This window comes from Vulpes vulpes, chromosome 14, assembly GCF_048418805.1.
Source record: "Vulpes vulpes isolate BD-2025 chromosome 14, VulVul3, whole genome shotgun sequence".
Taxonomy (NCBI): Eukaryota; Metazoa; Chordata; class Mammalia; order Carnivora; family Canidae; genus Vulpes; species Vulpes vulpes.
The window spans coordinates 102350191-102376462 of NC_132793.1; the positions used below are offsets into that span (position 1 = coordinate 102350191).

Below are 26272 nucleotides of genomic sequence, written 5' to 3' on the forward strand. Positions count from 1 at the left end.
CCTGCCCTACGACCCAGCAACTGCACTGTTGGGGATTTACCCCAAAGATTCAGATGCAATGAAACGCCGGGACACCTGCACCCCGATGTTTATAGCAGCAATGTCCACAATAGCCAAACTGTGGAAGGAGCCTCAGTGTCCATCAAAAGATGAATGGATAAGGAAGATGTGGTTTATGTATACAATGGAATATTACTCAGCCATTAGAAATGACAAATACCCACCATTTGCTTCAACGTGGATGGAACTGGAGGGTATTATGCTGAGTGAAATAAGTCAATCGGAGAAGGACAAACATGTTCTCATTCATTTGGGGAATATAAATAATAGTGAAAGGGAATAGAAGGGAAGGGAGAAGAAATGTGTGGGAAATATCAGAAAGGGTGACAGAACATAAAGACTCCTAACTCTGGGAAACGAACTAGGGGTGGTGGAAGGGGAGGAGGGCGGGGGGTGGGGGGGAATGGGTGACGGGCACTGGGGGGGGGGGGGCACTTGACAGGATGAGCACTGGGTGTTATTCTGTATGTTGGTAAATTGAACACCAATAAAAAATAAATTTATTTATTTATTTATTTATTTTTAAGATTTATTTACTTATTTATTCATGATAGACATAGAGAGAGAAAGAGAGAGGCAGAGACACAGGAGGAAGGAGAAGCAGGCTCCATGCCGGGCGCCTGACACGGGACTCGATCCCGGGACTCCAGGATCGCGCCCTGGGCCAAAGGCAGGAGCCAAACCGCTGAGCCACCCAGGGATCCCCCCAAAATAAATTTATTTAAAAAATAAAATAAAATGAACAGTTTAGAAATGGGCTTAAAAATATGTTAGATTCTTTAAAAAAAAAAAAGTTAGATTCTTTAAACTCCTCTCCAGTATGATATTATTTGTTCAGAAAAGTTCATGCTCTCTCTTTATTACTTTATCTTCCTGTAGAAATAGTTTTAAAAACTTTGGATTAGCAGATTCTAATTTTTACTGAAGAGACTAAGAAAAGGACTAACGAAATCAGAAAACTCTAGCTGGTGAAATCTGCAGTTAAGCATAGATTTTATTATTGGTAAAAGTGAAGAGGAAACACTACAGATGTATGATTAAATTATTAGGATGTTTTTTCAAAAGCACATGCAATAAGTATGTTTACATTTAAAAAAAAAGACTGAGTTATCTTTCTGGTAACTGTAGAAGTTTTGTTGTTGTGATATGAATAGGCAGTCTAAGATTATACTGCCATATGGAATATGTTCTATAGATAAGTATCAGGTAGTTTATTAATAAAATTACAGTTGACCCTTAAACATCACGGGTTCTTATACGTGGATTCTTTTCAATAAATACAGTAGTATAAATGGATTTTCTCTTCCTTATGATCTTTTTAGTAGCATTTTCTTTTCCCTAGCTTCCTTTATTGTGAGGATACATTAAATAACACATATAGCATATAAAATCTGTGTTAGTTGACTGGTTATGTTATCGACAAGGCTTCTTGGTCTATAGTACGTAAGTTTCTGGGTAGTCAAAAGTTATATGCAGATTTTTGACTGCACAGAGAGTTGGCACTCTTAACCCTTGCCTTGTTCAAGGTTAACTGCATGGTTATTTCTCTGGATTTTGTGATGATTATCATCTTTTTAAGTTTGTAATTTGCTACAATTTCTTTCCTCCTTCCAAATACGTATTCTTTTTTTAGATAAAAAAAGTAAATAATAGCTACAAATGATCGACCATCTCCTTTCTTTTGGGCTCTGTGCAGGATTCTTGATTCTCTTCTTTCACGTAGCCCTCAGGAGGGTTCTCCCAGATGGGGAGGAGGGAGACTCAGGAGGTTCAGTCATGGGCCCAGGGTCCCAGAGCTGCCCTGGCATGTATCCCACGCTGGTCCTCACCCTGGAAGGGAAGGCACAGCTATGTATATTCATGGTCCCAAGTAGCATGGTTACAGAAGGTGTTTATTTTTATTTATGCTTTTTAATATTTCCCTCCTCCTTTTTCTTGAATTAGTATTTGTTACTTTTATCATCAAATGAAAACCACATTTAAATAAATTAATACAATAACTCAAGATTGTATTAGATTTTTTTGTAGTGTTTACATTAATCAGTCTTTTTTTCCCCCCTACCCATAAAGGGCTTGTAACTCAATATTCACGGCATTAGAGAAAAGTCAAGAAGCAATTGAAATTACAAGTGAAGACCGCGTTATACAGGTTGGTTATTTTGGAAGTTCATTTTCTGAATTTCTGGTATTGCTTTAGCATTGAACCCTTCCAGTCTGATGTTTTGTTTTTTTTTTTTTCTTTTGGAAGTTCAAGAGACCAAGTTTTTCTTAGAGGATCATCAGAACAAAATCTGTAAAATACGTAATTTAAAATAAGTTCCTTTTAAATAAGTAAAGCTACTAATAATTATTTATGGTGCCAGAAAATATTCTGTGGAAATACCACATTTGCATTTATTATTATTTACTTTTTTGTTTATTTAGGAGGCTTTTATCCAAAGGGATTACCACAGGAGCAGGAGGAGGCCCTCACCCTAAGGTCTTCAAGCTCTAGCCTTTCTCATTGTTTTTGAAGATAGTTTACACCTATAGAAATGTATTAGAAACTACTCAGAATTGCCAGAATAACCTAGTAGTTGCTGAACAAATGACTCATTATTAGCAAAGAGGATTCATAAAAGCAGCTTAAGATAATATAGCTTGTACTTTTAGATAACAAAAGAGGGCTTGTACCAAGGAAATACTCCTTTTGTCTGAGATCAGCTCCACTTTGCTGTCTCTCCTAAGCACTCTAGCTCTTCACTTTAACTTGCAACATGCTTGGTAAAGAGCTGCTGATCCCGGCTTTCAGGAGTCGGTACCCAGAGAGGCAGCTGGCCGGCATTGAGAGCGCAGGCTGGTGGCAGGCAACTGCCACGCCTTCCTAGCTGAGCATCATAGGGCAAGTTACTTGGTCTCCCTAAATGTGCTCTCTGAGCTGTACAGACAAGAATGATACTCCTACAACAACCTGTCTTTTGTCAGGATGTTGTAAGTGGGTGAGTGCGTGTGGAGTGCTTACTAGTGTCTAGCAAGGAAAACAGACCCTAAGTGGTATCAGTCATTGCTTTATCATCACCGCTATTTTATTATTGCTATTATTAGCACATGCACAGCTTTCCTGTACATTTTCTTCTAGTCTTGTGGTCCTCTCTGAAATTTAGCCATACAGCCTTCCATCAGTAAGTACTTCCCAGTTCATAACCTGCTTTCCCAGCACGCTATTCATGTGTATCACTTGAGAGTGGCGACCTAGGGGTTTCATTCCCATTGAACAGATATGCGGATTGAGACTTAGAGGGGGTTGAGTGACTTGCTGGAGGGGGGCCTGGGTGCTTTGTACTTCAGTCTACTACTTCATTCTACTGTGTCATAATCTGAGAAGTGCTCCTATAGCAGTTCAAGCTGGTATTCATGTGGCTTCTTCCTCTGTGGATGTTCAAGGGGATTGGACCAGTTCCTCTCTGGGGCTTCAGGGACCATGACAGAACCCCAGTCAAGTCCCTGGGGTAGAGGCTTCTCTGGACCCCAGGGATCTCCAGGGGTTATGCTCTACGACTTCAAAACTGTCACAGTGAGCTCCAAGCTCCTGAGCTTTCTGGGTGGAAAACATGATGGCTTAGGGTAAATACTCTGGATTGTCCTCTTCCCAGATTCTCTTTTAATGTGCTTGATGTTGTTTCTCTTGTCTCCCCCCAGTATGCAAATCCTGCATTTGAAACAACCATGGGCTATCAGTCAGGTGAATTAATAGGAAAGGAGTTAGCAGAAGTGCCTATAAATGAAAAAAAGGCTGATTTGCTCGATACTATAAATTCATGCATCAGGATAGGCAAGGTAAGTAAGAGGGTTAGTACCTTTTTTACTTTCTGTAACAAAGAGGAAAGGAAGGTGTCTGCCAAGCATCACCTGGGCGGGATAATCTGCATCTCACCCTTCACTGAGGCCCAGGGAAGTGCCGATAGTGTTGGTCCTGTTATTCCCATTTTGCAGATGAGGAAACTAAGATCAAGGAAGTGGAGGAGACAATCAACTGTTATGCAGAATAGCTTTGATTGACACTTGAAGTCAGTATCTTCATCTTTGTTACAAGTACATTGATCTTTCTAGTAATTGATTGTCTAAGTGGTAGATGTTGTCAAGTGGCTTCTTTGGGCAGAGGATTGCCAGTGAAGACCCAAGGTCTCAGAACACACCTGAGCCCAACACATCTGCATCTGTTTGGCCTCTTTTGGAATGCCTTCTGTGTGCAGGCACTCTGCTAGATAGTGGTATAGAAAAAAGGGCAAAACATAAACTGCTGCCTTGGGGAACTCCTATTCCAGGGTGTGAACATGACAAGTCACATAATCGTGGTGCTGGAGGGATAGATGGAAGGCAGGCTCAGTCTGAAAGGTTATTTCTCAGCACTGGCTTCTGCCAGCACCTCACTATTACTAGGTTTTCATGTGTGATGACAAGGGAAAGGCTGGGATCCCTGGGTGGCTCAGCGGTTTAGCGCCTGCCTTTGGCCCAGGGCGTGATCTTGGAGTCCCAGGATCGAGTCCCATATTGGGCTCCGTGCATGGAGCCTGCTTCTCCCTCTGCCTGTGTCTCTCCCTCTATCTTTGTGTCTCTCATGAATAAATAAATAAAATCTTTAAAAAAACAAACAAACAAAGGGAAAGGCTATTGCTTTCCATAGTCTTTTCTGCTGGGCTCTTTTTAACTTTTGGAAGTTGGTGAGAGACTATTAATCTGATCATTCAGAATACTTGAAACACTGGTGACCTGCTTTCTTGCCCGCTCCCCCGCCCCATAGCCCAGCAGAGCAGTCTGCCATGAGGGGCTGAAGGGCTCTGCAGAGCCTATACCCTACTTTACCTGGGCCCCTTAAGACACCATTTTTGGGTTGTGTCCCTTTGTTCTCCTGTGGCTCTGAGCACACCAGTTTGCCTTGTGAAAACAAGGAAAGGGCAGGCTGGCTGTGAGGGCCCAGTGACATACTCCCAGGGGAATGATAAAAATGGGCACTACTTGAATCCCATTCTGTCTTCAACTTTTCTGTCACGGATGATGATTTTCTTACTGGAAAGAGTGGCAGGTCCTCTGGAGAGAGCAGGGAAGACTGAGACGGATGAAGAGCCCCTCAGGTTCTCAGGCATACTGCCTGGGCTGGACCCCAGGTTCCCTCACTCAGTGAGAGAGGGGGCATCCTCAGAAGGCAGTGACCCAAGAGCAGCCCTGGCGGGGCTTTACCTTCCCAATCCTGACACTGAGGTCCCAGGCTGCCTCTGGGTCAGCCAGTGGTTCTGTTGTGAGGGTCAGCCAGGCATGAGCCAGAGATTATGGCCCTCGTACACCTTGATCTGGCAACACGAACACTGAGGAGAGCAAGTAGAGAATGGGAGGGGCCAGTTAGTGGATTAGCGTGAGGCCTTGAGATCCATCCCAATCTGTGTGAGCAACATCTCACCTCCTAACTAATGTCACTGGTGCCAGGTACAAAGGGGCCTCAAACTTGAACAACAGGAGACCTGTTCTCTAAAACCTGTTTATTGTGAGCACAGAATATGAAAGATTATCATATAATTGACCTCAGCATCACTTCATTCCAAAAAAGGAGCATGGTTATTTATTTGTGTGTTTTGGAGTTCCTGGGGAGAGCAGAAGAACAGACATTTGTCCTTGGTTTGCTGACGATGCTGCAGCAGGACAGGCTACTTAGTTGGATAATTTTTGTGAAATGAAACGGTATATGGCCTTTCTGATTGAGTTTCCCTAGGGAGGGAGAAGAAGCACTTGCTAAGGGGTCAGCCAGCCCTGGAAGACAGTCACTGGGCTCAGTGGAGAGAGCTCAGACATGCCCTGGGAACCAGAACAGGGACTCAGGAAGTGGTTTGGTGATGGAAAGAGGGCAGCTTCGAAGGGCCAGATTCTAGATGTGCCAGTTGGGACAGAGAAGAAATTCTGATGATGTTCACACAGAGAGTATGGCAAACATAGCTCTCCACAAACCCCTCTGCCTATTGTTCTCAGCCTCAGCCTCCATGCTCATGCTTCTTTGCATCCCTGCCCATGTACATCCTTCCCAATTCCTTCCCTTTCCTCGTCCCCAAGACTTCTCTAGCAGGGCTCTAGAACTCACACTCTCCTCTTCTCACATGCCTGAGCCTTCTATGGGCTCTTCCCTTGGAAATTGTGTCTTGTAGGCACTAGAACATGTTGGCTGCTCAATGCCTACGTATAATCATGACATTTAGCTGCAGAGCCCTCTAGCTTTTCGAAACTTGGAGCTCCCATGGTTCCTCACAGGCTCCCCTCCTCTCCTGACCTTTCTTCCACCATTCCTCCCAGGTTTACCAGGGTTCTTCGTCCCTGCCGTATTTCTCAGAAATCTCATCGCTTGGTGAGGCACTTTGCTGCTCTGCATACATGGCCCACGCCTTCCCACTTTCAGCCTCAGCTTCTCACCAGGGTCTCATACAACTTCCCTCCATCATCTTGAAATCACCTTGTCTAACAACAATTTTTCCCTCATCCCTCGTTAACCAAAAAATCCATCCTCTCCAGCCCCTGCTATCTCTGCTCCTTGGTTGGCCTCCCACTTGCCTCATTCCTAGAATGGTTTTGGTTCCTCTCCACCCATCAGTGTCCAGTCCATTGCTAAGCCATGATGTCTGTTACACCCCTGCATCTCAGTGTCTGTTGCCTGGACCTGACCTTGTGTGGGGCCTTCTTGCCACCCTTGGACTGTGGTGGCTGAATCCCGTCAGGGCCGTTTGTCTGGAGACCTCTGGTCAGCACTTCCTATGCTCCCAAGTGGTTAGTCTGATCACACTGCTCCCTGGGCCTGGAGTGCAATCCCTAGCCCTAGCTACAAAGATTCTACAGACTGACCTTGGCCTGCCAATTCCATTTGGCTGAACAGGAGTCCCAGTGTCCCTTGACTTTGACTGTGTGCTGGCACTGTGCAAGTAGTCTCAGTAGTCCGAGAAGCCCAACTCAGTGCTTGGCCTGCCCCAGAACAGCAGCGGGGCATGGGTCTTCGTATGGTTCTGAGGGGAGCATGGCCCAGAGAAGCCCGTGCAAAACCACCTGGGCTGGGAACTGAATGGCCATTTACTGAATGTTTGCTATATGTCAGGACTCGGCTAAGAATTTCTGTGTGTTACCAGACGTAATCTTTATGAGTGCATTCTGAGGTAGTACTATGTTATTCCAGGAACTATAACTCGTATATTTCTGATAGGTCAATATTTTTGATAAGAACTGTGATCTGTGATAAGTAAATATTTTTGTTTCTGTTAATGACTGGAGAACTCACAGGCAAAAGTGTTCTCGAAGCAGAGACACTGACTAAATCACTTTGTTCCTCAGCTGGACCATTCAACTCTGGCTGAACTGGCTTCTTATTCCTCTGCTTGAGATCTGGCAGCTGCTCATGTCTATCCAGAAAGGATTAGCAGAGAAAATCCTGCAGATATATTTTAAAGTTCTGACTGATGGATGGATTGAATTAGTCTCCCATTTTTCTCTCTCTTTTATATAACAACTCTATCAGAATTATTCTCTTTTGAGAATAATTGAGAATTCACCCATTAAAGTCTGCAATTCACTGGTGTTTGGTCTATTCACAGAGTTTTGTAAATGTCACCACAATCAATTTCCTACATTTCTGTTGGTAGTGAGCTTTGGCAGTAAGTCTGTAGCTATCTGCTGAAGCCTCCTACGAGGATACACAGGCTGCAGATACGGAAGGCAGGCGGTAGCTTCCTGTCTAGTGACCTCTGTTTAGCTCTTGCCTGGCACAGGCCAGTCTCCCCTCAGAACTATGGTGTGTGAGACCCTCACCTCCCTTCTGCTCCGGAGGTCCATAAGCATGGAGCTGGACTCTCAGGCTGTCTTTTCCTTCAGTCCTTTCCTGGGAATGGTGTGTTCAGAAGTACACTGGGGAGCATCAGGAACCATCCTTTGCTTATGTCAGAATGTCCTGGCTTCTGCTGAATCCACTTTCTCAGAGGAGCCTGAGAGGAGATTCTCTTGTTGGCATTTGCATGCAGGTTGCCAGGCCATAAGCATGGAAGATTTCAGAATGGACCCTGTGTAAGGGTCTGGACAGATGTGAGCTAAGCCACCAAGGCTGCCACGGTGGTCTGTTTCCTGCCTGGGTCAGCCCTAGGTCCTGAGGGATCTAGAAGGTCAGGAGGGCTAGGGATCACCCTAAGAGTTGAGTGTCCTACAGTAAATCCTCAAGCTATTTAGCTTAAGGACCTTGGTGACCCTTGCAGGAATTCAGAACCTTTTAGGTGATGACAAAACCCCACTCCATCCCAGACTTCTCTGCACCACCCCAAGAGTAGGGTTGCCACCTGCAGTCCCTGTTCTCGCTGGGGTCATGGCCCATACACAAATGCTCTCCCAGACTGCAGATTCATTCTAAGAGGATCTGTGCATGTTCTGACTGGCCGTGAGAGCACAGCTGATGTCGCTGCAGCCCTGGCTTTTAAGGTCTCCAATCTGTTCTACCTGAGCCCAGACTTGGCTGTCGTCTTCATCCACTTCCCTGCAGAGGGACTGGAATCCCCACATGTCCCAGAGGATGGTAGTAGGCCACTGTGCTAGTGGCAGCAGAGTGGCCCCCTTCTCTGCCCCAGTCCTGAGGTTCTCCCATCAGGGGAGCAGAGACCATGCTGCTCCTCCCCTGCAGCACGCGGGTGAGAGCCAGGACAGTCTGAGGAACCTGTGTGCTGCAGCCAAGGACCGTTGTTCATTCCGAGGCCAGGCCCTCTTGCCAGAGGACAGCCCCTGAAAACCTGTAACCACTCCTACCATGGCGAGCTGGTGTTTGTCCCCCATGCAGGAAGAGATGGACTTGGGGAAAACAGATTGCCCAATGTTGTGTTTGGGGTTGGGATCATTTTTTTGTCTGAATTGCTTTAGCCATGGTAAGTGAATCAGAACCTCCATAGAAGATGTTCTTGGGGGGATCCCTGGGTGGCGCAGCGGTTTGGCACCTGCCTTTGACCCAGGGCACGATCCTGGAGACCCGGGATCGAATCCCATGTCGGGCTCCCGGTGTATGGAGCCTGCTTCTCCCTTGCCTGTGTCTCTGCCTCTCTCTCTCTCTGTGACTATCATAAATAAATAAAAAAATAAAAATTAAAAAAAAAAAAAGAAGATGTTCTAGGGTTTATGTTTTGAACGCACAGTATAATGATGCTTACATTCCATTTATAGGAGTGGCAAGGAATCTACCATGCCAAAAAGAAAAATGGAGATAATGTGCAACAAAATGTGAAGATAATACCTGTCATTGGACAGGGAGGGTAAGTGGAAAATCCAGGTACTCCAGTCAACATACCATGCTTGGCTGAGGGCGGAATTTGCTCTGAATACTTCAGTAGGTTAAGAACTGCATGCAGAAATTTAAAAGGAAGACTTGTCACAAGGTCAAGTGTCATCAAAGAATAGCCTTCCAGGGTAGAGCGTCCTCATGGCTACAGCCCGACCTCTCCAGCTCGTGACCCAAGGCCACCAGGCTCCAGACAATTATGCTTCTGCTGCATGGACACAAGAGAGACTACAGTATTTCAGTTAGAATGCCACAGTATTATGCCATGTGGCAAGAACACTAACTGCTGGATTCCCTATATTTAAAAGATTTTTATCTAATTTGAAAGACTGTATTATTTCTCTGTACATCTATCAAATTAGATAAAGGTATTTAAGTCATTACCATTTATAGCAACTCTCATATAAAACAGATGTGACTACAGATGGCAAAGTATTATATATCAGGAGCCTAAAAATGTCATATGGTTTGCCTCAGAATATATCTTAAATAATATGAACAGTGGGAAATTATAAATCTGAATTGTAAGATACCCAACAGTAAAATATGCAACCATCAGAAATGACGATCATAGAAAATTAAATGGTAAGGAAAAAATGCTTAAGGTAAACACAAAAATCAAAATGTGAAATCATACCTAGAATATAATCTCTATCCTGAAAATAAAAGAAGGAAACACAAGACCAGGAGGGGATGTGGCCATTTTGGTTACAGCAGCTGCGGCTGCTTCTCGAGCCCTCCCTCCATGGGCAGGCTTGGTGCCTGGTAGATGTCACTTTGTTTCCTCATCAACACACACTGTGGCATCAGTATTGTGATCATCTCCGTTTTACAGATGAGGAAACAGGCCTGAGGTGGGAGGTTTCACCAGCAGGGGGTGGAGCAGGGCTGCCATGCTGACCACAGGGCCCCTGTGCTTGGTCGCCCATGAGTGATGGTCTCAGGGAGGCGGGTGTATGTGGGCTCCCTGTTCCAATTCTTTGCCTTTTTATGTCGTCCTCCAAGTTTTTTGGGGGATAAGTCTAGGGATTTGATGATCTGGGGGGAGAATTGGAAAAGTGGAAGGCCCAGTGAGTAGTGAGGAGTTCCACCTGCAGCTTCTGAGATGAGCCCTGAGTGCCTGGTTGAGGACCCCTCCCCGCCTCTTGCCAGTGAGCTCGGTGTGGCCACAGTGCCACCTTAGTGGCAGGGAGCACAATGTTGGCTGGAACCTTAGGAGGAATGTAGATACAAAGGGCTGTGAAAATGAAAACATGCCAAGGAATGAAAGGCTTTTGGTTGGTTAGCATGCAGTCCGTTGCTTAAAACACTGGTATTAAAAAAAATAAAATAATAAAATAAAACACTGGTATTTTTTATTGTATGTTGTGATAACTTGGAAGAATTGTGTTGTTTTTACCGAAGAGCTCACTTCTTTTCTGCAGAGACACCAGAAGTGGCTCATGGACTCTCACCTGTTTATTGGTGGCCTTGGCCACAAACAATAGAAATGCTCCCCTCAGAGCATTTTGTGTATTGTGAAAGGGAGATGCTCTTTCATAATAAAAATTAGCTGCATTCCTATCAGATTAGAGAGCCAGGAGAGAAATAATGTATTGTTTTCTACTTGCAGAAAAATTAGACACTATGTGTCCATTATCAGAGTGTGCAATGGCAGTAATAAGGTATGTAAAGGGAGCCCTAGGGACCCCAGGGGTGCCCAGCAAGATTTCCCCAATTATGTGACTGGACAATCAGAACTAATGGCTTCTACATTTATTTTTAGGCTGAGAAAATAACTGAATGTGTTCAGTCTGACACTCATACAGGTATGGTGCTCCATGTCCATTCTTTGGGGTTATCAGGCTGGTGAAAACAACAAAATCAGACCCTTACTCTGCCTAGTTCACCTCATGCACGGGGGTGAGGGGGAAGGTGTATTTTCTTAGCACCATGACAACATGTCTCTCCTAACGCCCCAGGCTGGTTTATGAGCTGATGCACCTGAGCACCTGTGGGCATTCTGACAGGTGTCCTGTCCTGGGGTGGATCTCAGCCTGTGGGGAGAAAACTGATCACCCCAGATGCAGGAACCTTGTAAAGATATGTTGAGTGAGCTGTGACTTGTTGGCCTCACCTGTGCTTTAAGAGGCAACAGTGTTGGGTATCAGACTACAGTACTCGAGCAGGGATATCTCTCTACCTCCTGATAGTCATCCCCTCCAGCCGATGGGGAGGTAGCTGGACCCTGACAGGCTTGGCTCACCTTGTGTCTGTCCCCTATCATGCTTTGGACGCCGCCTGCTCATCTCCACATCTGTGTTTTTCCCTGCCCCGGCATTGCCGGTTTCCCTCAAGCATATGCCATGGCCTCAGCAAGCCACCTTCCTCCCCTGGTGGTTATAGGTGAGGGCCGAGCTGTGCTGGTGCAGAGTTCTTCCAGCTCCACCCAGAGGCGGCTCCATCACACCCTGTGGGTGTTTAACAGCAGCCCACCATGCCCAGGCAATGCTCTGGTTGCCCAGCTAGTCTGTAGGAGTCTTTAGGGAAAGACTTTGTCTTCCATCCCCTCAGCTGTTGGTGACATACTTTCTGCAGTACCAGAACATACATTCATTCATTCATTCATTCATTCATCCATTCATTCATTCTAGGAATGGGTCCCATGTATTTTTTGAGCATTTACTATGCACAAGACCCCATGCTAAGTGCTTAAATTAAAGCATATTTAATTGAAGCCTTGCAATGACCCAGTAGGGTAAAGATTTTGTGGATGAAGTTCCCTTTTGACAGGTAAGGAAATTGCAGGGCTAAATAATTTGCCCAGGAGAGTCCACCTAGAACCCAGTTAAGCTGGCACTGGAATCCAGATGGCCGGCTCCAAAGCTCTGGAGTATACACCGGGGCAGTTCACTCCAGGATCAGTGAGGCTTTCAGCTGGAACGAAGAGAGACCTGTCGACAGCCAGGGGACACAAGTAATGATAAGCAGTGATCAGTAGTGGGTGGGAAAGGTGCCATGGTGGCCTAGAGGAGGAGAAAATTCCAGACAGGGAGAGGTGGACTGGACTAAGGAGAGTGGTGTGAAAGGAAAAGCATTCCAGAAATAAAAACCACCCTAGAAGAGGAAAAGGTCAGAGTGTGTTCGAGAAAGAGCAGGATTAAATTTTGACTGGTCAGTATGGAAAGGGGAATTGGGCTCATGAGGGATTCCCCCTCAGATGCCAAGTAGGAGATTAGGATTTTCCTCTGTAGGCCGGGGAACCTGAGGACTTTTGAGCAGGAGAGTAGAGTGTCAACATCTGAGTTTAGCTTTGAACTTGGTCCACCTTGGGTGCCTGGAAGAGCCCTGTGGAGATGTCTGGTGGCATACGGAGAGTCCAGGGCCACAGGGCATTGCTCCTGATGAGAGTGGGGAGGCAAGCCGACTGAGCACTGTGGGTGGGAGGCCAGCAGTAGCAGACAGGGGATGTGTAGCCAGCAGGATGTGGAAGTCATTCGTGCAACCAAAATTCCTCGTACCACCACTGCACACCAGGCAGCAGATGTCTGCTGGTGAGAAACCTGCACTCTGTGTTTCATGGGTAGGGGGGTGGGGAAGGTATTACCAGAACTGTGACAAGTTCCAGGTCAGGCAACGTGGCATGGTGCTTCAGTATATCTTACAGGTACTCTGGGGCTGCCAGGTTGAGCCCATGGATACAGGTGTCCTGAACTACTGGAAAGCCTTCAAGTGCTCCTTGGCATCCGGAGAAGGCGAGCTTCCTCGGGTGGAGGAGGTGGAGAGGCCAGGGAGAAGGAGGGCTAACTAGAAGCTGGCTCTTGGGAGTTCAGTGGTCCCAGTGCAGAGCAAATTTGCTCTCAAATGCCTGAACTATTGAGAGTGTCACAGAAAGTTCTCTAAAAGTCTGCAGTATTCCCAGCAAGTCCTGGCAGACATCCAGTCCGCGGCTTCCCCATCTCCAAAATGGAGCTCATCCCGCTAGAGCACCATGTTCACGTAGCAGTGGAAGCGGCTACTGAATGCTTACCACCCTCACTGCTGTTCCACGGTTCCCTGGGTTTACTGCTAAAGACCTGTTAGGGGAAGCATGGAAGGATCATGTTCTAGGGAACAAGAAGCAGAGAGCTGAAGTCAGAGGGGGTGCTGAGCCCAAGCCCTGGTCTTTGGAGGTCCATGTAGGCTTCTGTCCATTGACAGGCCAGGCGTCTCAGAGGACACTCACTAGGTGTGAGGGCTTGGACTCATGCTTCTTCAGGGCTTGCAGTCTGGCCAGGTATGAACCTGCACTCATACTCCAGTGGTACCCGAGTCTGCTTCTGAAAGCCAGCCACCTCCCTCCCCCGCCAGGAGCAGCATCCCAGCAGGTGCAAGCTATTTGAGATTGGTCTACACAGAGTTGTTGGATTTGGGTGGGGAGCCAGGGACCCCAGTGGGGCTGCTGGGGCCAGGAAGGTGGAGGATTTACACAGTGATAGAGTAACCTTAAAACATTCAGTACAAATGAAAGCTGCTTCTCTTCCACTTTTGCCACAGCCCGGTCCTTGGTACATGCATTTTGCTTCTCTGCAGCCACATTTTGCCCCATGGGCATAAGCAGCTTCCTTCTGGAAATGTTTCCTCCTCTTTTTGGCTACATCTACACAACCTAACTCATTTGCTCTCAGAGGAGAACCTGCCTTTTCTCCTCGGGACCCCTTCTGCCCTGCAAAGCTGTTACTCTGCCTCTTGGTTCACCTGCGTTTGTTTCCCTGCATCCCAGCCCATTTGTAGACATGGACCATACTTTGTCTTCACATTGCTAACACCTGGCAGAGGGCCCAGCATGTGGGAGGTGCCCAGTGAATGTGTGTGGAGTGGCTAAAAGGGAGAAAAAAGAGTGCAGGACCAACCCAGTAGGTTCAGAACTGTCTTCCCAGGTGGTCGTGTGGATGTGACCTCCACAGAGCTCAGAGGAAGGAGACAGGCCAGGATCTGTGTCTGTCTGGGAGCTGGAAGAGGGGCTTAATTTGAGGGAATGAGCATCTAGAGAATCTAGAGAGAGCATCATGTTGAGGTAGGAGCGGCGGGGGTGCCAACATAGCCACATGTGGTCATGGCAGGTGAGGCGAGAGGCAGGTTGTGACAAGCAGCCTGTCCTGTCTTTGACTGCCAGCCATTTATTTTCTCTCTGCAGCGCTCAACATTTTTGAGCAAGGGAGGCACAGAAGCAGAGTGTTCTATGTAGTGGACCTTATATCCGAACAGGGATACACAGGTGCTTGTCGAGCGTCTGTTACATGCAAGGCAGTGCTGGTCCCCCAGGAATAAGAAAGGAAGGCTGTTTCTGCCCTTGTGTCCTCCATAGCTGGGGAGGAAGGTGGACATTGCTGGCTACTGACAATGTTGAGGGGTGCAGGGAGGCATTAGGGGAACATTCCCAAAGGTTATGATACCCGAAATGCATCTTCACTGCTTCTTCAAAGAGGATAGAGAGTTAACCCGGTAAAGAAGGTGGCCTGGGAGGGGTCCATTCCCAAGTGGAGGTAAGCAATTGGTGCCAAGGCGTAGAAGATTGTGAGAGGAAATAGTTTGTGATGGCCGGAGAGAGAAAGTCTAGATATCCTAGGACTCTGGGGCCATACTGGGGAGTTTAAGTCACATCCTAAAAATAATGGTTGACCCATTGAAATGTTTTAATTGGGAGAGTGATCTGGTCAGATTTTTGTTGTAGGAGGATCTGCCCACAGAGAATGGGATGAAGGGGACAAGGTTGGGGACTGTGGGACCAGTGAAGGAGGCTGTTGCTATAATCCAGAGGAGGAGGGAGAGTGCCTGAGCTAGGACAAGGACAGAGCAGGGGTAGACTAAAGATTTATTTAGGAGATAAAATGTGTAGATTCAGCTGACCAGTTGAGGGAGAGGAAGGGAGAAGCATATGACTTGTTTCCAACTTTACTGGATCTGGGGGAAGATGAGTATGCTGGGAGTGCCTGACGGGTGTCCGATGGAGTCTGGCTCTCTGGAGAAGCCTGGGATGAGATAGCAACACAAGAGTTAGTTAAAACTGCAGGAATAAATGAGATCTCCCAAGGAGACATGTTGCTGGGAGGACAAGAAGGGCTAAGAACAGAATCTTGGGAGCTGGAAGGAGGGAACCATGAGGAAGGGGGTTGAGGAATGAGGAAGGGAGAGTAAGAGACAGAAGGAAAATCAGGAGTTTCCAGAAAGAGTGGTCAGTGTGTCTAGTACCATAAGTAAGACCTGAACAGTATCCTTCAGATGTAGCAACAAGGAGGGTCCAGGTGACATGACAAGTTCACTGTCAGTGCCCATGTAAAAGAGAATGTAGCAGATACCCCGTGAAGCAGCTTCTTGATGTGGTGAGAGACATGAAGGGCCTGCATTCGGGTCCTGTTGCTGAGCAGGGACTCTAGCTGAGGCAGCCAGGGGAGGGTAGAAAAGATGCAGCCTGCAGGCGGAGAAGGCTCCACTGGAGCGCCAGCTGCCAGTTTCCTCATGTATGAAATGGGGACAATTTGGAGAGGCTCAGACCAAGGGTAGCACACAGCAGGGCACAGGAAGGAGGGTCAGCTCTGCCTTGTCATTGGTTGCCATGGGGTCAGTGGGTGAGAGGAGTCAAAGCCAGCCCCTCCTGTAGGCTGGAAGAGGGGGCGCAGCTCACAGGAAGCAGGGGCAGCAGGGAGAAAGATAAACTGTCTTTTGAAGTAGACCCCAAACCAGTGTTCCCTGTACTACGCTTGAAAAGAGAGAGATGTTCTTCCCTGGGACATTGTAAAACATGTATTGTAAAAAAAAAATTTTACCTTTGGGGCAAGGATGGGTGAGAATCAAAATGTTTTAACCATTTTATTTGATTATGTGGAAGTATAAGAGGTTGTTTATGACTGTACGAGGTGGGACATTTTGAGAAAATCACCCCCCCTCCCCCCTTTAAACTTCATTGGTTAAAGTCTTCATCTCCGGGCACTCTGTTGACTTTTGTGACTTCTTAAATGGTGTTCTAATTCTTAAATTTTGTTATTGAAAAAATTTAGATCTGTAACTTTCCTAATACATTGTTAAAATTCTTTTGAAGAGGTGATTTATAGTTTGTTTCCACAGATAATCAGTCAGGCAAACATAAAGACAGAAGGAAAAGCTCGCTAGATGTCAGAACTCTTGCTTCTCGAACAAGTGAAGGTAGGTGACAAAGACAGGAGGAAAAAATGCTGAACACATGAATACCAGACATTCTGTCCTCAGTCTGCTCTCCAGGTCACTGCCCACACCAGTTCAGGACAAGGGAGGGGACCTTCTAGCAACCCGTGTCCATTTCCCCCTCATCCGACTCCTGCCAGGGGGCTCCATTCTCAGCCTTTTGATGGAGTGAGGAAATAAAGAAAAAAACCCTACATTTTACTATCTATTCTATAGTTTATTTTCTAAACTATTAACAGGCGAGGATGTCCATTTATCTGCTATAATTACATGGGTAATACATAATGCATTTGGAAATTCTTAATATATTCCATTGTGGGTTGCAGTTTGCCATGGAAACTTACCTTTTGGTGGGGAAGTGAGCTGCCTTTGGGGATTTGAAAGACTGACTAAGCAAACATTATTTAAATTTTAATTGGAATATAATTTTTCAAGATTACAGTAGATGTGTGGTCTGGATGATATAGTAGTTTTTAAAATGTAAAGAAAATTACTAATACAGTGTGGAGGCAAATAGTACGGCTAGCTCTGTACTTTCTTTGACCCAGAGGCATATGGAGGTGGTTGGCGCTAGATAAAAAGCCACAACTTTCCAAGGTAATAGCAACCGAGATAATACAACGGGGATCCAGTGCCCTTGGGTTTGTTATGAGGCTCAGAAAACACTGGAAAGACTACACAGGCCCCACCCTGCTGCGAGGGAAGCAGTGTGGTGTCACGGGCCAGAGCTTGGGCTTTGGCCTCGGAATACCCTTGATTCTAATCCCAGCATCATCTATTTTGTGTACAGCCTTGGGGGTAGACTTCTGTGCTTCCATTTGCTGAAATGGGGACAGTGAAATGGGGACAGTGATGCTGCCCACAGGGGGCTGTGTGAGGGTTACATGAGGGTGCCTGGCAAGGGGGGACGGTAGCTGCCACCACCATCTTCACTGTGGCCCTCACTCGTGCACCCCCATGGGCCTCGGGCAGAATGGGACAGGGACAAGGTTGCCCCCACCCACAACAATCTTCCTCCCATGTTCTGTTCATTCTTAGACTGACTTGGTCCATTTCTGTATTTTTAAGAGGTAAATGTTTTTCTTTAACATTTCTGGGTTTGTTTTTCTAAAGATTGAGAGAGAGAAAGAGGGAGGGAGCTAGAACAGGAGGAGGGGCCAAGGGAGAGGGAGAGAGAGAACCCCTGGCAGACTCTCCGCTGAGCACAGAGCCCAACTCAGGGCTGGATCCCAGGACCCTGAGATCATAACCTGAGCCAGAATCAAGAGTTGGCCACCCACCAACAAACCACCCAGGCGTGCCCCATGTTTCTGGTTTTTAATCACTAGTTGCCTTTTTTTTTTAAGATTTTATTTATTTATTCATGAGAGACATACAGAGAGAGGCAGAGACATAGGCAGAGGGAAAAGCAGGCTCCCTGCGGAAAGCCTGATGCAGGACTCAATCCTAGGACTCCCGGATCACGACCTGAGCCAAAAGCAGACACTCAACCACTGAGCCACCCATGTGCCTCTAATCACTAGTCTTTTTAACTGAATTATAATTTACACGAAATTCAGATATTAAGTGTTTGGTTCCATGAGTTTTGACAGCTCCATACACTTGTGTAACCACCACCCAAAGCAAAGCAGATACAGAAAACAAACATGCACACACACCTTGTACCTCACAGAGGCAGCCACTAGATTTCTAGCACTGTAAACCTCTTTGGCCTCCTCTTACGCTTCAGAGAGATGGATTTTATAGCATGTATGCCTGGCATCTGCCTTCTTTCAGTTCGTGTTCTTGTGATCCCTTCATGTTGTTAGGTGTGCCAGGACTTCATCCTTTCTCTATTGCTCTGCAGTCTTCTGTTGTAGGAATGTGTCACCGTGGATCCATTCTCTTGTTCATAGGTATCTGTGTTCTCTTCCCATTTGGGAGCTGTTAAGAATAAGGCTGTGTGAATGTTCTTATGCAACTCTTTTTTGGTGGACATGTGTGTTCCTGTCCTACCTGGAAGTGGAATTGCTGGGCCTCTGGGCAGCTGCAGATGTTTCCCCAAGATGTGTTGTCCCACATTCTTGCCCATTGTTGATGTGTGGGTGGTCCCGATGCTCTGCAACCTCCCGCACTTGGTTATCTTGGCATTTCAAATTTCAGCCATTCTGGTGGATATGGTTTTAATTTTCATTTTCCTGGTGTCGAATGAGGATGAGTACCCCTTCCATATGCTTACTGACCATTTGGACATTCTCTTATGAAGTGTTGTTCAGATATTTTGCTTGTTTTTATAATCAGGTTGTTTATCTCACTGGTTTGTTAAAAACTCTTTATGCATCACATATATTTTGTTAGTCTGTGGTTTGCCTTTTTACTCTCTTGATGATCTTTAATGTGAACAGGAGTTCTTAATTTTAATAAAGCTCATTTTATCAGTGTTTTCTATTATAGCTGGTGCTTTTTTGTGTCCTGTTCAAGAAATCTTTCTCTAGCCCAAGGTCATGAAGATATTCTCCCGTGTTTTCTTATAGAAGCTTTATTGTTTTATTTTTCACCACAGGTCTGTGATTCATTTCAAATTAATTTTTATATCTGATGAAAGTAGGGATCAAGGATGAATTTTCCTCGCTCATGCAAGTCCAATTAGCCCATCATCATATAGAAAAAAAAAGTCTTTTCAGCAGTGCCATTATTATAATCAGGTGATGATAAATAGATGGTCACTTTCTGGACTCTTCTCTTTTCCTTGTTCTGTTAGTCTATATGTGTACCAGTACCACCATCAGCTTCTAGAGCCTCTCCAGTAAAGCCTTCATAGTTGGTAGTGTAAAATTACTGTTCTTTACAACTGTCTTGTCTATTATAGGTCCTTTGTGTTTCCATACAACAGTTAGCATCAGCTTGTTAGTTTACTTATACACGTACACACACACACACACACACACACACACACACAGCCTCCTGGGGTGGTATCTCTGGGAATCTCTTGAATCTATGGATCACTTTAGGGAAAATGGAAATCTCAATGATACTGAATCTTTCAAACCATGGATGCCTTCTGTGTTTCCTTTCAGGTGGTTTTAATTTTCTCTCAGCAGCATTTTGCATTTTCAGTGTATAAATTCTACACATCTTTCCTTACATATATTCCTAAATATTGGTGGGTTTTGATGCTTTCATAATGATGTTTTATTTTAGTTCCTAATTGTTTGTTGCTAGTTTATAGAACTTTGATGTTCTATGTAATTACCTGATAGTTACGTACCCGGTAACCTTGATACACTTGCTCATCGGTTGTCAGAGTAGTGTTTATAGATTCCTTTGGGCTTGCTGCACACAGGGCAGCCTTTATGCCCTGTTTCTTCTTCTTACTTTATTTATACTGTTATTTCATTTTTATAAGCATATGTCACTTTCATTACATTTTTAAATGAGACCGGGTCCTTTTATGACATAATGATAAAACAGTGGTTTTTATTTTTGGTTTAATGACCTTAACTGGGTAGAATGGGGAGTTGGCAACCATATGCTGTTTGCCAAAATTAGATGTAAGGAGTGTTGTAGGTCCCTGAGATCTAAAACGCTTTAGAGGCCCTGAGATGGTTAATCTTGCCCTGTGCTTCTTAGACCTCAGTTTGGTGAAACAAGACTGACGTATCAGGCCATTGAACAGTCTATGGTCCCTTCAGGTCTGTGGTAAACAGCATTTGGCCTGACAGTGGGGCTTTCAGGGAGACACACAGAACACTATGTGTATGTTTTTTTTTCCTGCCTGTACACCACCCAGCCTTCCCTTTACCCCAGAGGAACCATATCATGACAGGAGCACCAGAACATGAACAAACTTCAGACAGAGCTGAGGCATTGCTGCCTGTCTCATTGATGGTGTTTACCTCATTGATTTTGATTAAGCATCACCATGGAGAACACCAAAAAGGTGCCTTGAAAAATTTAACCAAAAATTCCTGTATTTCAGTTGATAGGGGACTGTGCTTATTGCTCCTGCCATATATGAAACAAAGAGCCTGTGTGGCATTGTCTTCGAGAACATTTTTGCTCCTGGATAGCGGCAAGCTGAATATTAAAAGCCTTATTGTTATAAACGCAAAAAGAGGCTAACTGTTTGGCCTTGACTTGCTAGATTGTTTACCCTGTTTTTTCTCTGGCCTGTGACATCAGAAGTTCAGTCTGGGGGGGCACGTGCATCCTAGTGCCTAGGACTGAAGGAAGCTGCTGGCAGTTGGTTCTGCCAGAACCCCAGGCTTGTTGGGACACAGTTCCACTCCTCCCCCTTGCTCTTGCAGCTGAGCACATGGGAGCCTGTGGGGGGGCAGTGCGGGGAACAAGGCAGGGCCCGGGGCCCCCCATGGTCAGCAGGTGCCTGCAGCTGTGCGTACCCTGACCTCCATGTCATGTGCTCTCTCAACAGTTGGCAGTCAGAGACGACACTCCTCCATGGCCCGGATACATTCCATGACGATTGAGGCGCCCATCACCAAGGTAGGGCATGTGTGGGCGGCGTCCAACAAGTGTGCAGGAAAGTCCCTTGTTCTTGGGGTTGCATGTTTCCAGTGAGAGGAAGCAGGCCCGCCTCATAAGAATGCTTTCCTCATTGTATGGAGCAGTCTCCTCTAATGAAAGAGGACATGTCACATGAACACAGAGGCTGGTCTGTTTGGTTGAGCACCATGACCGGCCTGCCCCTCTGCATCGCCCTCCCTCCACATGTAGGGTTGAATCTCATGTGGTCTTTCCATGCTGTAGGTAATCAACATTATCAACGCTGCCCAGGAGAGCAGCCCCATGCCTGTGACGGAAGCCTTAGACCGTGTGCTGGAAATCCTGAGAAGCACTGAATTATATTCACCACAGTTTGGTGCTAAGGATGATGATCCTCATGCCAATGACCTTGTTGGGGGCTTAATGTCTGTAAGTATATTTGGCCCGGTTGCTGGTGAGAGCCTCCTGTTCTTGTCTGTTTCCCCAGACATTATTTGTGTATGGCTGGCCTACACAGAGCTCTTCATGGGTAGGGCTCAGCGGAGGCCTGAATCCCTCCATCACCCGGGCTCGACTGTTCTTTGGCCAGAGCCGTCACCCACCTGTTGCCTGCCACCCAGGGAGACTTCAGCTCAAAGCAGAGAAGGGGGAGCATATTCTTGACAGTCTGCAGGGCTAGGTTCTTCATTTTTGCTTAGGGGTCCTATGAGGAATTTAAGTAAAACTTGATTGTTTTAAAGATTTTGAAAACTACAGCAAAAAAAAAAAAAGAAAGAAATGATTCATACCAAATTATGACACAGAAAGACTATATATACTTTAAGAGGCACCAGAGGATGGGGCACAGTTTCCTTTCAAAACAACCTGCATAGATTTGGTGGTTTCATACCATGGGCTCTCGGGGGTCCTGGAGGCCTCCTCCAGCCCAGCTAGCAGAGTGGTCTCACCAGGGAAGAACAACTTTGTGGGAAACAGATCATTCTGTCACTGTCTTCACCTCTTGTCTTGGCCAGAAGTAAAATTTACCTCCTTACCAGTGCCAAAAAAACCCCAACAAAAACTCCACTCCCCTCCCAGTGCTTGCTTTCTGAAATTCACGTCTTAAACAGAAGGCTCTAGACCTTCTATAGTAATCTGTAGGGTACAGTGGTTCCCAGGGACAATAATGTCTAACCATGGTCCTACCTATTTGAGGCACAGCTGCCTCCAGCCTGTGGGTAAGGGGTGAAAATAATGGCGGTGAGGTGGGATTATGTCCTTGGAGGAGGGAGGAAGGGAAGGAAGATGGGAGAGGGGGGCTGTTAGGGGCTCGTGCCATGGTCTAGGAGGGCTCTCACTCCAAGAGGCAGCCAGGGTTCTGAAGGTATGTGGAAGTGCAAAAGAATCCACTTTTCCAGAGGAAGCTGGAAAAGACAGCCTCCTTACCCTTGCAGTAAGGAGGGTGGCAAGGAAATGGCAGAGGGGAGGCTTGAGGGCAGAAGCCAGTTGTCCCTGAGACACCCAAGCGGCACTGAGGGCCCCCAGCAATGCTGGGCTTTGGGGCATCTTGCAAGCTTACCTTGCTTGTGTGGCTTGAGCTTAGACAGTTTTCCCAGCATCAGGCCCTGTGCTCTGTGTCAGGTGACTGAGTCCAGTTGTTAATCACAGGGGAGCTCAGGGGGCATTGGTGGAGAGGCTGCCCTCAGCTCTCCTCGGAGACCTACTGTCCTGGCATTTTCAAGAAGTAAGGAATAGTTGTGACTTCTCTTTCTCTTGTTTCCTTGATTTTTATCAGGATGGTTTGCGAAGACTCTCTGGGAATGAGTATGTTCTTTCGACAAAAAGTGAGTTTTAACTTTTTAATTTTTCAGGGCATTGTTAATATTATAGTAACACAAATGGTGAAAACATTTTGCAGATATGTTTTCAGTTAATTTTTTTCATCTGTAAGAAGTTTCTTGGTATGTCCTATACCTCAGAAACAAAGCAGCTGTCCCCGCCGGAGCAGTAAATACTATAAAGCCTATTAATTTTGTTCTCCACCACATCACTTTGCAGATCTTCAGCAGGTGCCCAGCAGTATAATCACCCCCATCTCCCTTCATGATGTCCCCCCACGGATAGCTCGGGCCATGGAAAACGAGGAGTACTGGGACTTCAATATTTTTGAACTGGAGGCTGCCACAAATAAAAGGTGAGTCCACCTGGAGCCTGGCAGACACACAGCTTGGTTCCAAGGGCCTCTGTGGAGAGCCATTGAAGGAGTGTGGGTTCTTCTAGAGACTATCCCTGGTCAGGGAGGGAGGCTCTAGAAAGAGGAGCTGAGCAGCAGGCACCCCTGACCACCTGGGCTGACAAGGGATCAGGGAGGGTCAGCGGGGTCATGACTCCTGCGGAGACAGCACACTCAGGGCAAGTGGGAAGTTTAACAGGACTTACCTCTTCAAGTGGCACAGGTTTCTCCTGTAAAATACAGGTGTTAGTTTTTTCTGTATGTGGTGATATGTCGAGACAGCAGCACAGAGTCCCACTCAGGCTGGAACTGAAAAATAGAGATACACAGACACATTTGCTGACAGCCATCCCCAGATCTCAGCTGCTGTGTTGGTGACAGGCCTGGGGCCCCCCAAAACTCCATCCTGATCTGAGTACGCTCAGAGAGTGGGGGTGGGGTTAGGGATCTTACCTTCTATGTTGTACCTCGCTGGAAAAGAACAGTTGGCCAGAAGGGTGTAGTTGACATGACACACAGGGAAGACGGTAGGGCACCGAACCTGGCCAGGCCCAGAGGGCAGTTACGGGAGAGGCGTGCTCTGTGGCCCACAGGATACTTAACTCTTCAGATCTCCTCCTAGTCTGGGTGAACTGTTTCCAGGACAGCCCCTGCCCTTCAATCATGTTCACCAGGAGTCAGCCTTCTGGTATGTTCTGTTTCCATGTACTCCTCATGGGCAAGGACACTTCTATAGCAGACGAATCTTCGAGCACCTGGCTTACATGCTAGTGCCATTGCATTCATGTAAATCAGGCCAAGGCAGGCCACTTCAAACCCTGTGAGCCTGATGACTTCAGGATACTGCTTCAGCAGAGCCGTTTCTTGACCTTCCAAGCTGAAGGCCAGATGCTGGATCAAGGCTAACTTCTCAAGGAAGGGCCTGACTTGGTGGCCCATTGACCACTTTCTCAGGGGAAACTTCCTCATGCTGCAGCACCTACCTCCAGATTGAGATCATTACATGACAAGTGACGGTATCTGGCTCATACACCATCTTCAGAAAGTGTTATTTGCTTCCAGACAGGACATCTGGCCCATATCTTAGGTCCAGCAAGTGGAAAAGTGAGGACAGGGTTCAAGCCCAGCATCACATTGATTTTGAAGAATCTACTGGTACAAGTTAAAGTCTGAATGAGGAAGAGGGGTGGTGAGCAAACCTTGCCCCAGCCAGTGGGGAACACTGCCTGAGAGCTGGCACTGGGCTCCGGCCAAGGTTGGCAGTGGCTGCCAGGAGAAAGGGCGATACTGCCCTGCGCCACTCAGACAAGCTCCACCACCCTCTGCCTGCATGCTCTCTGAAGGTTAACTCCACTAGCTGGTTGGGTCTGAACCTATAGGCTCCCAACACTTTGCCTGTTTCTTTGTTTTAATGTCTTGGATGTTTTTCTCTTTAGGCCTTTGATTTATCTTGGTCTCAAAATATTTGCTCGCTTCGGAATCTGTGAATTCTTGAACTGCTCCGAGACAACACTGAGATCGTGGTTACAGATTATTGAAGCCAATTACCACTCTTCTAACCCCTACCACAACTCCACACACTCTGCTGACGTGCTTCACGCCACTGCCTACTTTCTCTGCAAAGAGAGGATAAAGGTGAGCTGCATGTGCTCCATGCTTAGTGGGCAGGGACAATGGGGCAGGCTGTGGCCTCTGCTTCCACGGAGGTGCTCTGTGTGGGGCACCACTCCACCGGGGATGGGGGGGCCACCAGTCTATAGGGGGACTGCTCACGTGGTCCCTACCTGTGTGCAGCCCAGCCCTGGGAGGGTGCAGCCGCATGGGAAGTCAGGCAGGAAGCTGCACTGTGGCTCTGTGGGTTTGATAGGTTAATTCATGACATGAGCCTCTTCCTTTCTGTGGGAGTGTGAGGAGCAGATTGGTCCCCATGGAGAAAACCAGCAAGAACAGTTAGTTGCCTGCAATTTGTAGGTTCAGAGTGAGACCCCCCCCAGAAGTACGGCCATAACTTGTAGAGCACCACTTTAGGTGCCCCTCTACCCACCCCATCCCTCAGTGTCATCAAGGTTTGAGGCCAAGTTATATTCTTGTGCAGCACTATGCTCCCCTGGGGTTGCCAGCCCAGGCCAGAATTCCATCAGTCAAGAGGACACCCAGGTCAGAAACCTGGAAGCACTTCTGTTCTCTCTTCTCCCTAAGCCTGTGTCATCTAGTAGGTCACATTACAACACACACACACACACACACACACACACACACACACCCCGTGTCCTCAGGATTATCTTTACCTCATAATGCTCCCGCTATGGTCCTAGGGAGGGCCCTGCTTTCTCATCTACATGGTACCACTTAAGCACTCCTGACCCCCTGACTCCCATGGAACTCAACCACACTGCTGCACACAAGTTTTCTGAAACAGCACATCTGACCCCATTGTTCCCAGGAGTAGCTTCCCACCTCCTACAGATTTAGACTTTATTTTCTTTTTAAGATTTTATTTATCTATTAGGGAAAGCAGCAGAGGGAGAAGAAGAAGCAGGCTCCCCACTGAGTAGGGAGCCCAATGCGGGGCTTGATCTCTGGACCCCAAAATCATGACCTGAGCCAAAGGCAGACACCCAACCACCTGAGCCACCCAGGTACCCCAAGACTTAAACTTTAAAACTCCTCGGTATGATTATTCACAGCTTTCCAACACACAGGCCACATGTTGTTTTTAACACTCCTGCCCTTAATATGCTATTCCCTGTGCTGGTACTGCCTTCCTTGTGTCCCTACCTGTCCTTCAGGTATGCATACCAGCCTTTGGTCCTCCAGAGAGGCCTGCCTGAACTACCCTGCACCCCAAGACTGACTTAGATGCCCCAGTTTCCCATGTGTGCTCCACTCGGGCAGGCCGTTTTCCCCATATTTGGGGATATTCCCTCATTGGTCCATGCTCTCTGTTTGCATAGCAGGTTCTTTTTCTATCCCATGTCTGTCCTGCTCTGTTGAGTCAGTGCTCTGGCCACTGGCACCCACTGGTG

At 46.8% G+C, this 26272-nt stretch overlaps 1 protein-coding gene and 1 long non-coding RNA gene across 11 annotated transcripts in view; one reads left to right on the top strand and one right to left on the bottom strand.

Moving 5' to 3' along the window:
* The window catches only part of PDE8A (phosphodiesterase 8A), a 154152-nt gene that overhangs the window by 97603 nt on the left and 30277 nt on the right, over positions 1–26272 (top strand). For 7 of the 10 annotated variants that reach the window (XR_011997113.1, XR_011997114.1, XM_072737363.1 and 4 more), the window contains exons 7-17: positions 2131–2209; positions 3739–3876; positions 9259–9347; positions 10986–11037; positions 11139–11181; positions 16457–16534; positions 20964–21034; positions 21299–21463; positions 22809–22857; positions 23072–23207; positions 24683–24881. Coding sequence is in view for 8 of the 10 variants with exons in the window: in XM_072737363.1 (XP_072593464.1) it covers positions 2131–2209; positions 3739–3876; positions 9259–9347; positions 10986–11037; positions 11139–11181; positions 16457–16534; positions 20964–21034; positions 21299–21463; positions 22809–22857; positions 23072–23207; positions 24683–24881 (1099 nt within the window). In the remaining 2 variants the exon portion in view is untranslated. The remainder of the gene's footprint in view (positions 1–2130; positions 2210–3738; positions 3877–9258; positions 9348–10985; positions 11038–11138; positions 11182–16456; positions 16535–20963; positions 21035–21298; positions 21464–22808; positions 22858–23071; positions 23208–24682; positions 24882–26272) is intronic. The other 3 variants (XM_072737367.1, XM_072737362.1, XM_072737366.1) reach the window with 1 other exon arrangement.
* LOC140595475 (uncharacterized) lies at positions 17886–23556 on the bottom strand. The gene is made up of 2 exons (XR_011997115.1): positions 23453–23556; positions 17886–21737 (listed from the first exon to the last, which is right to left on the bottom strand). It is a non-coding gene; the product is annotated as an uncharacterized lncRNA (long non-coding RNA).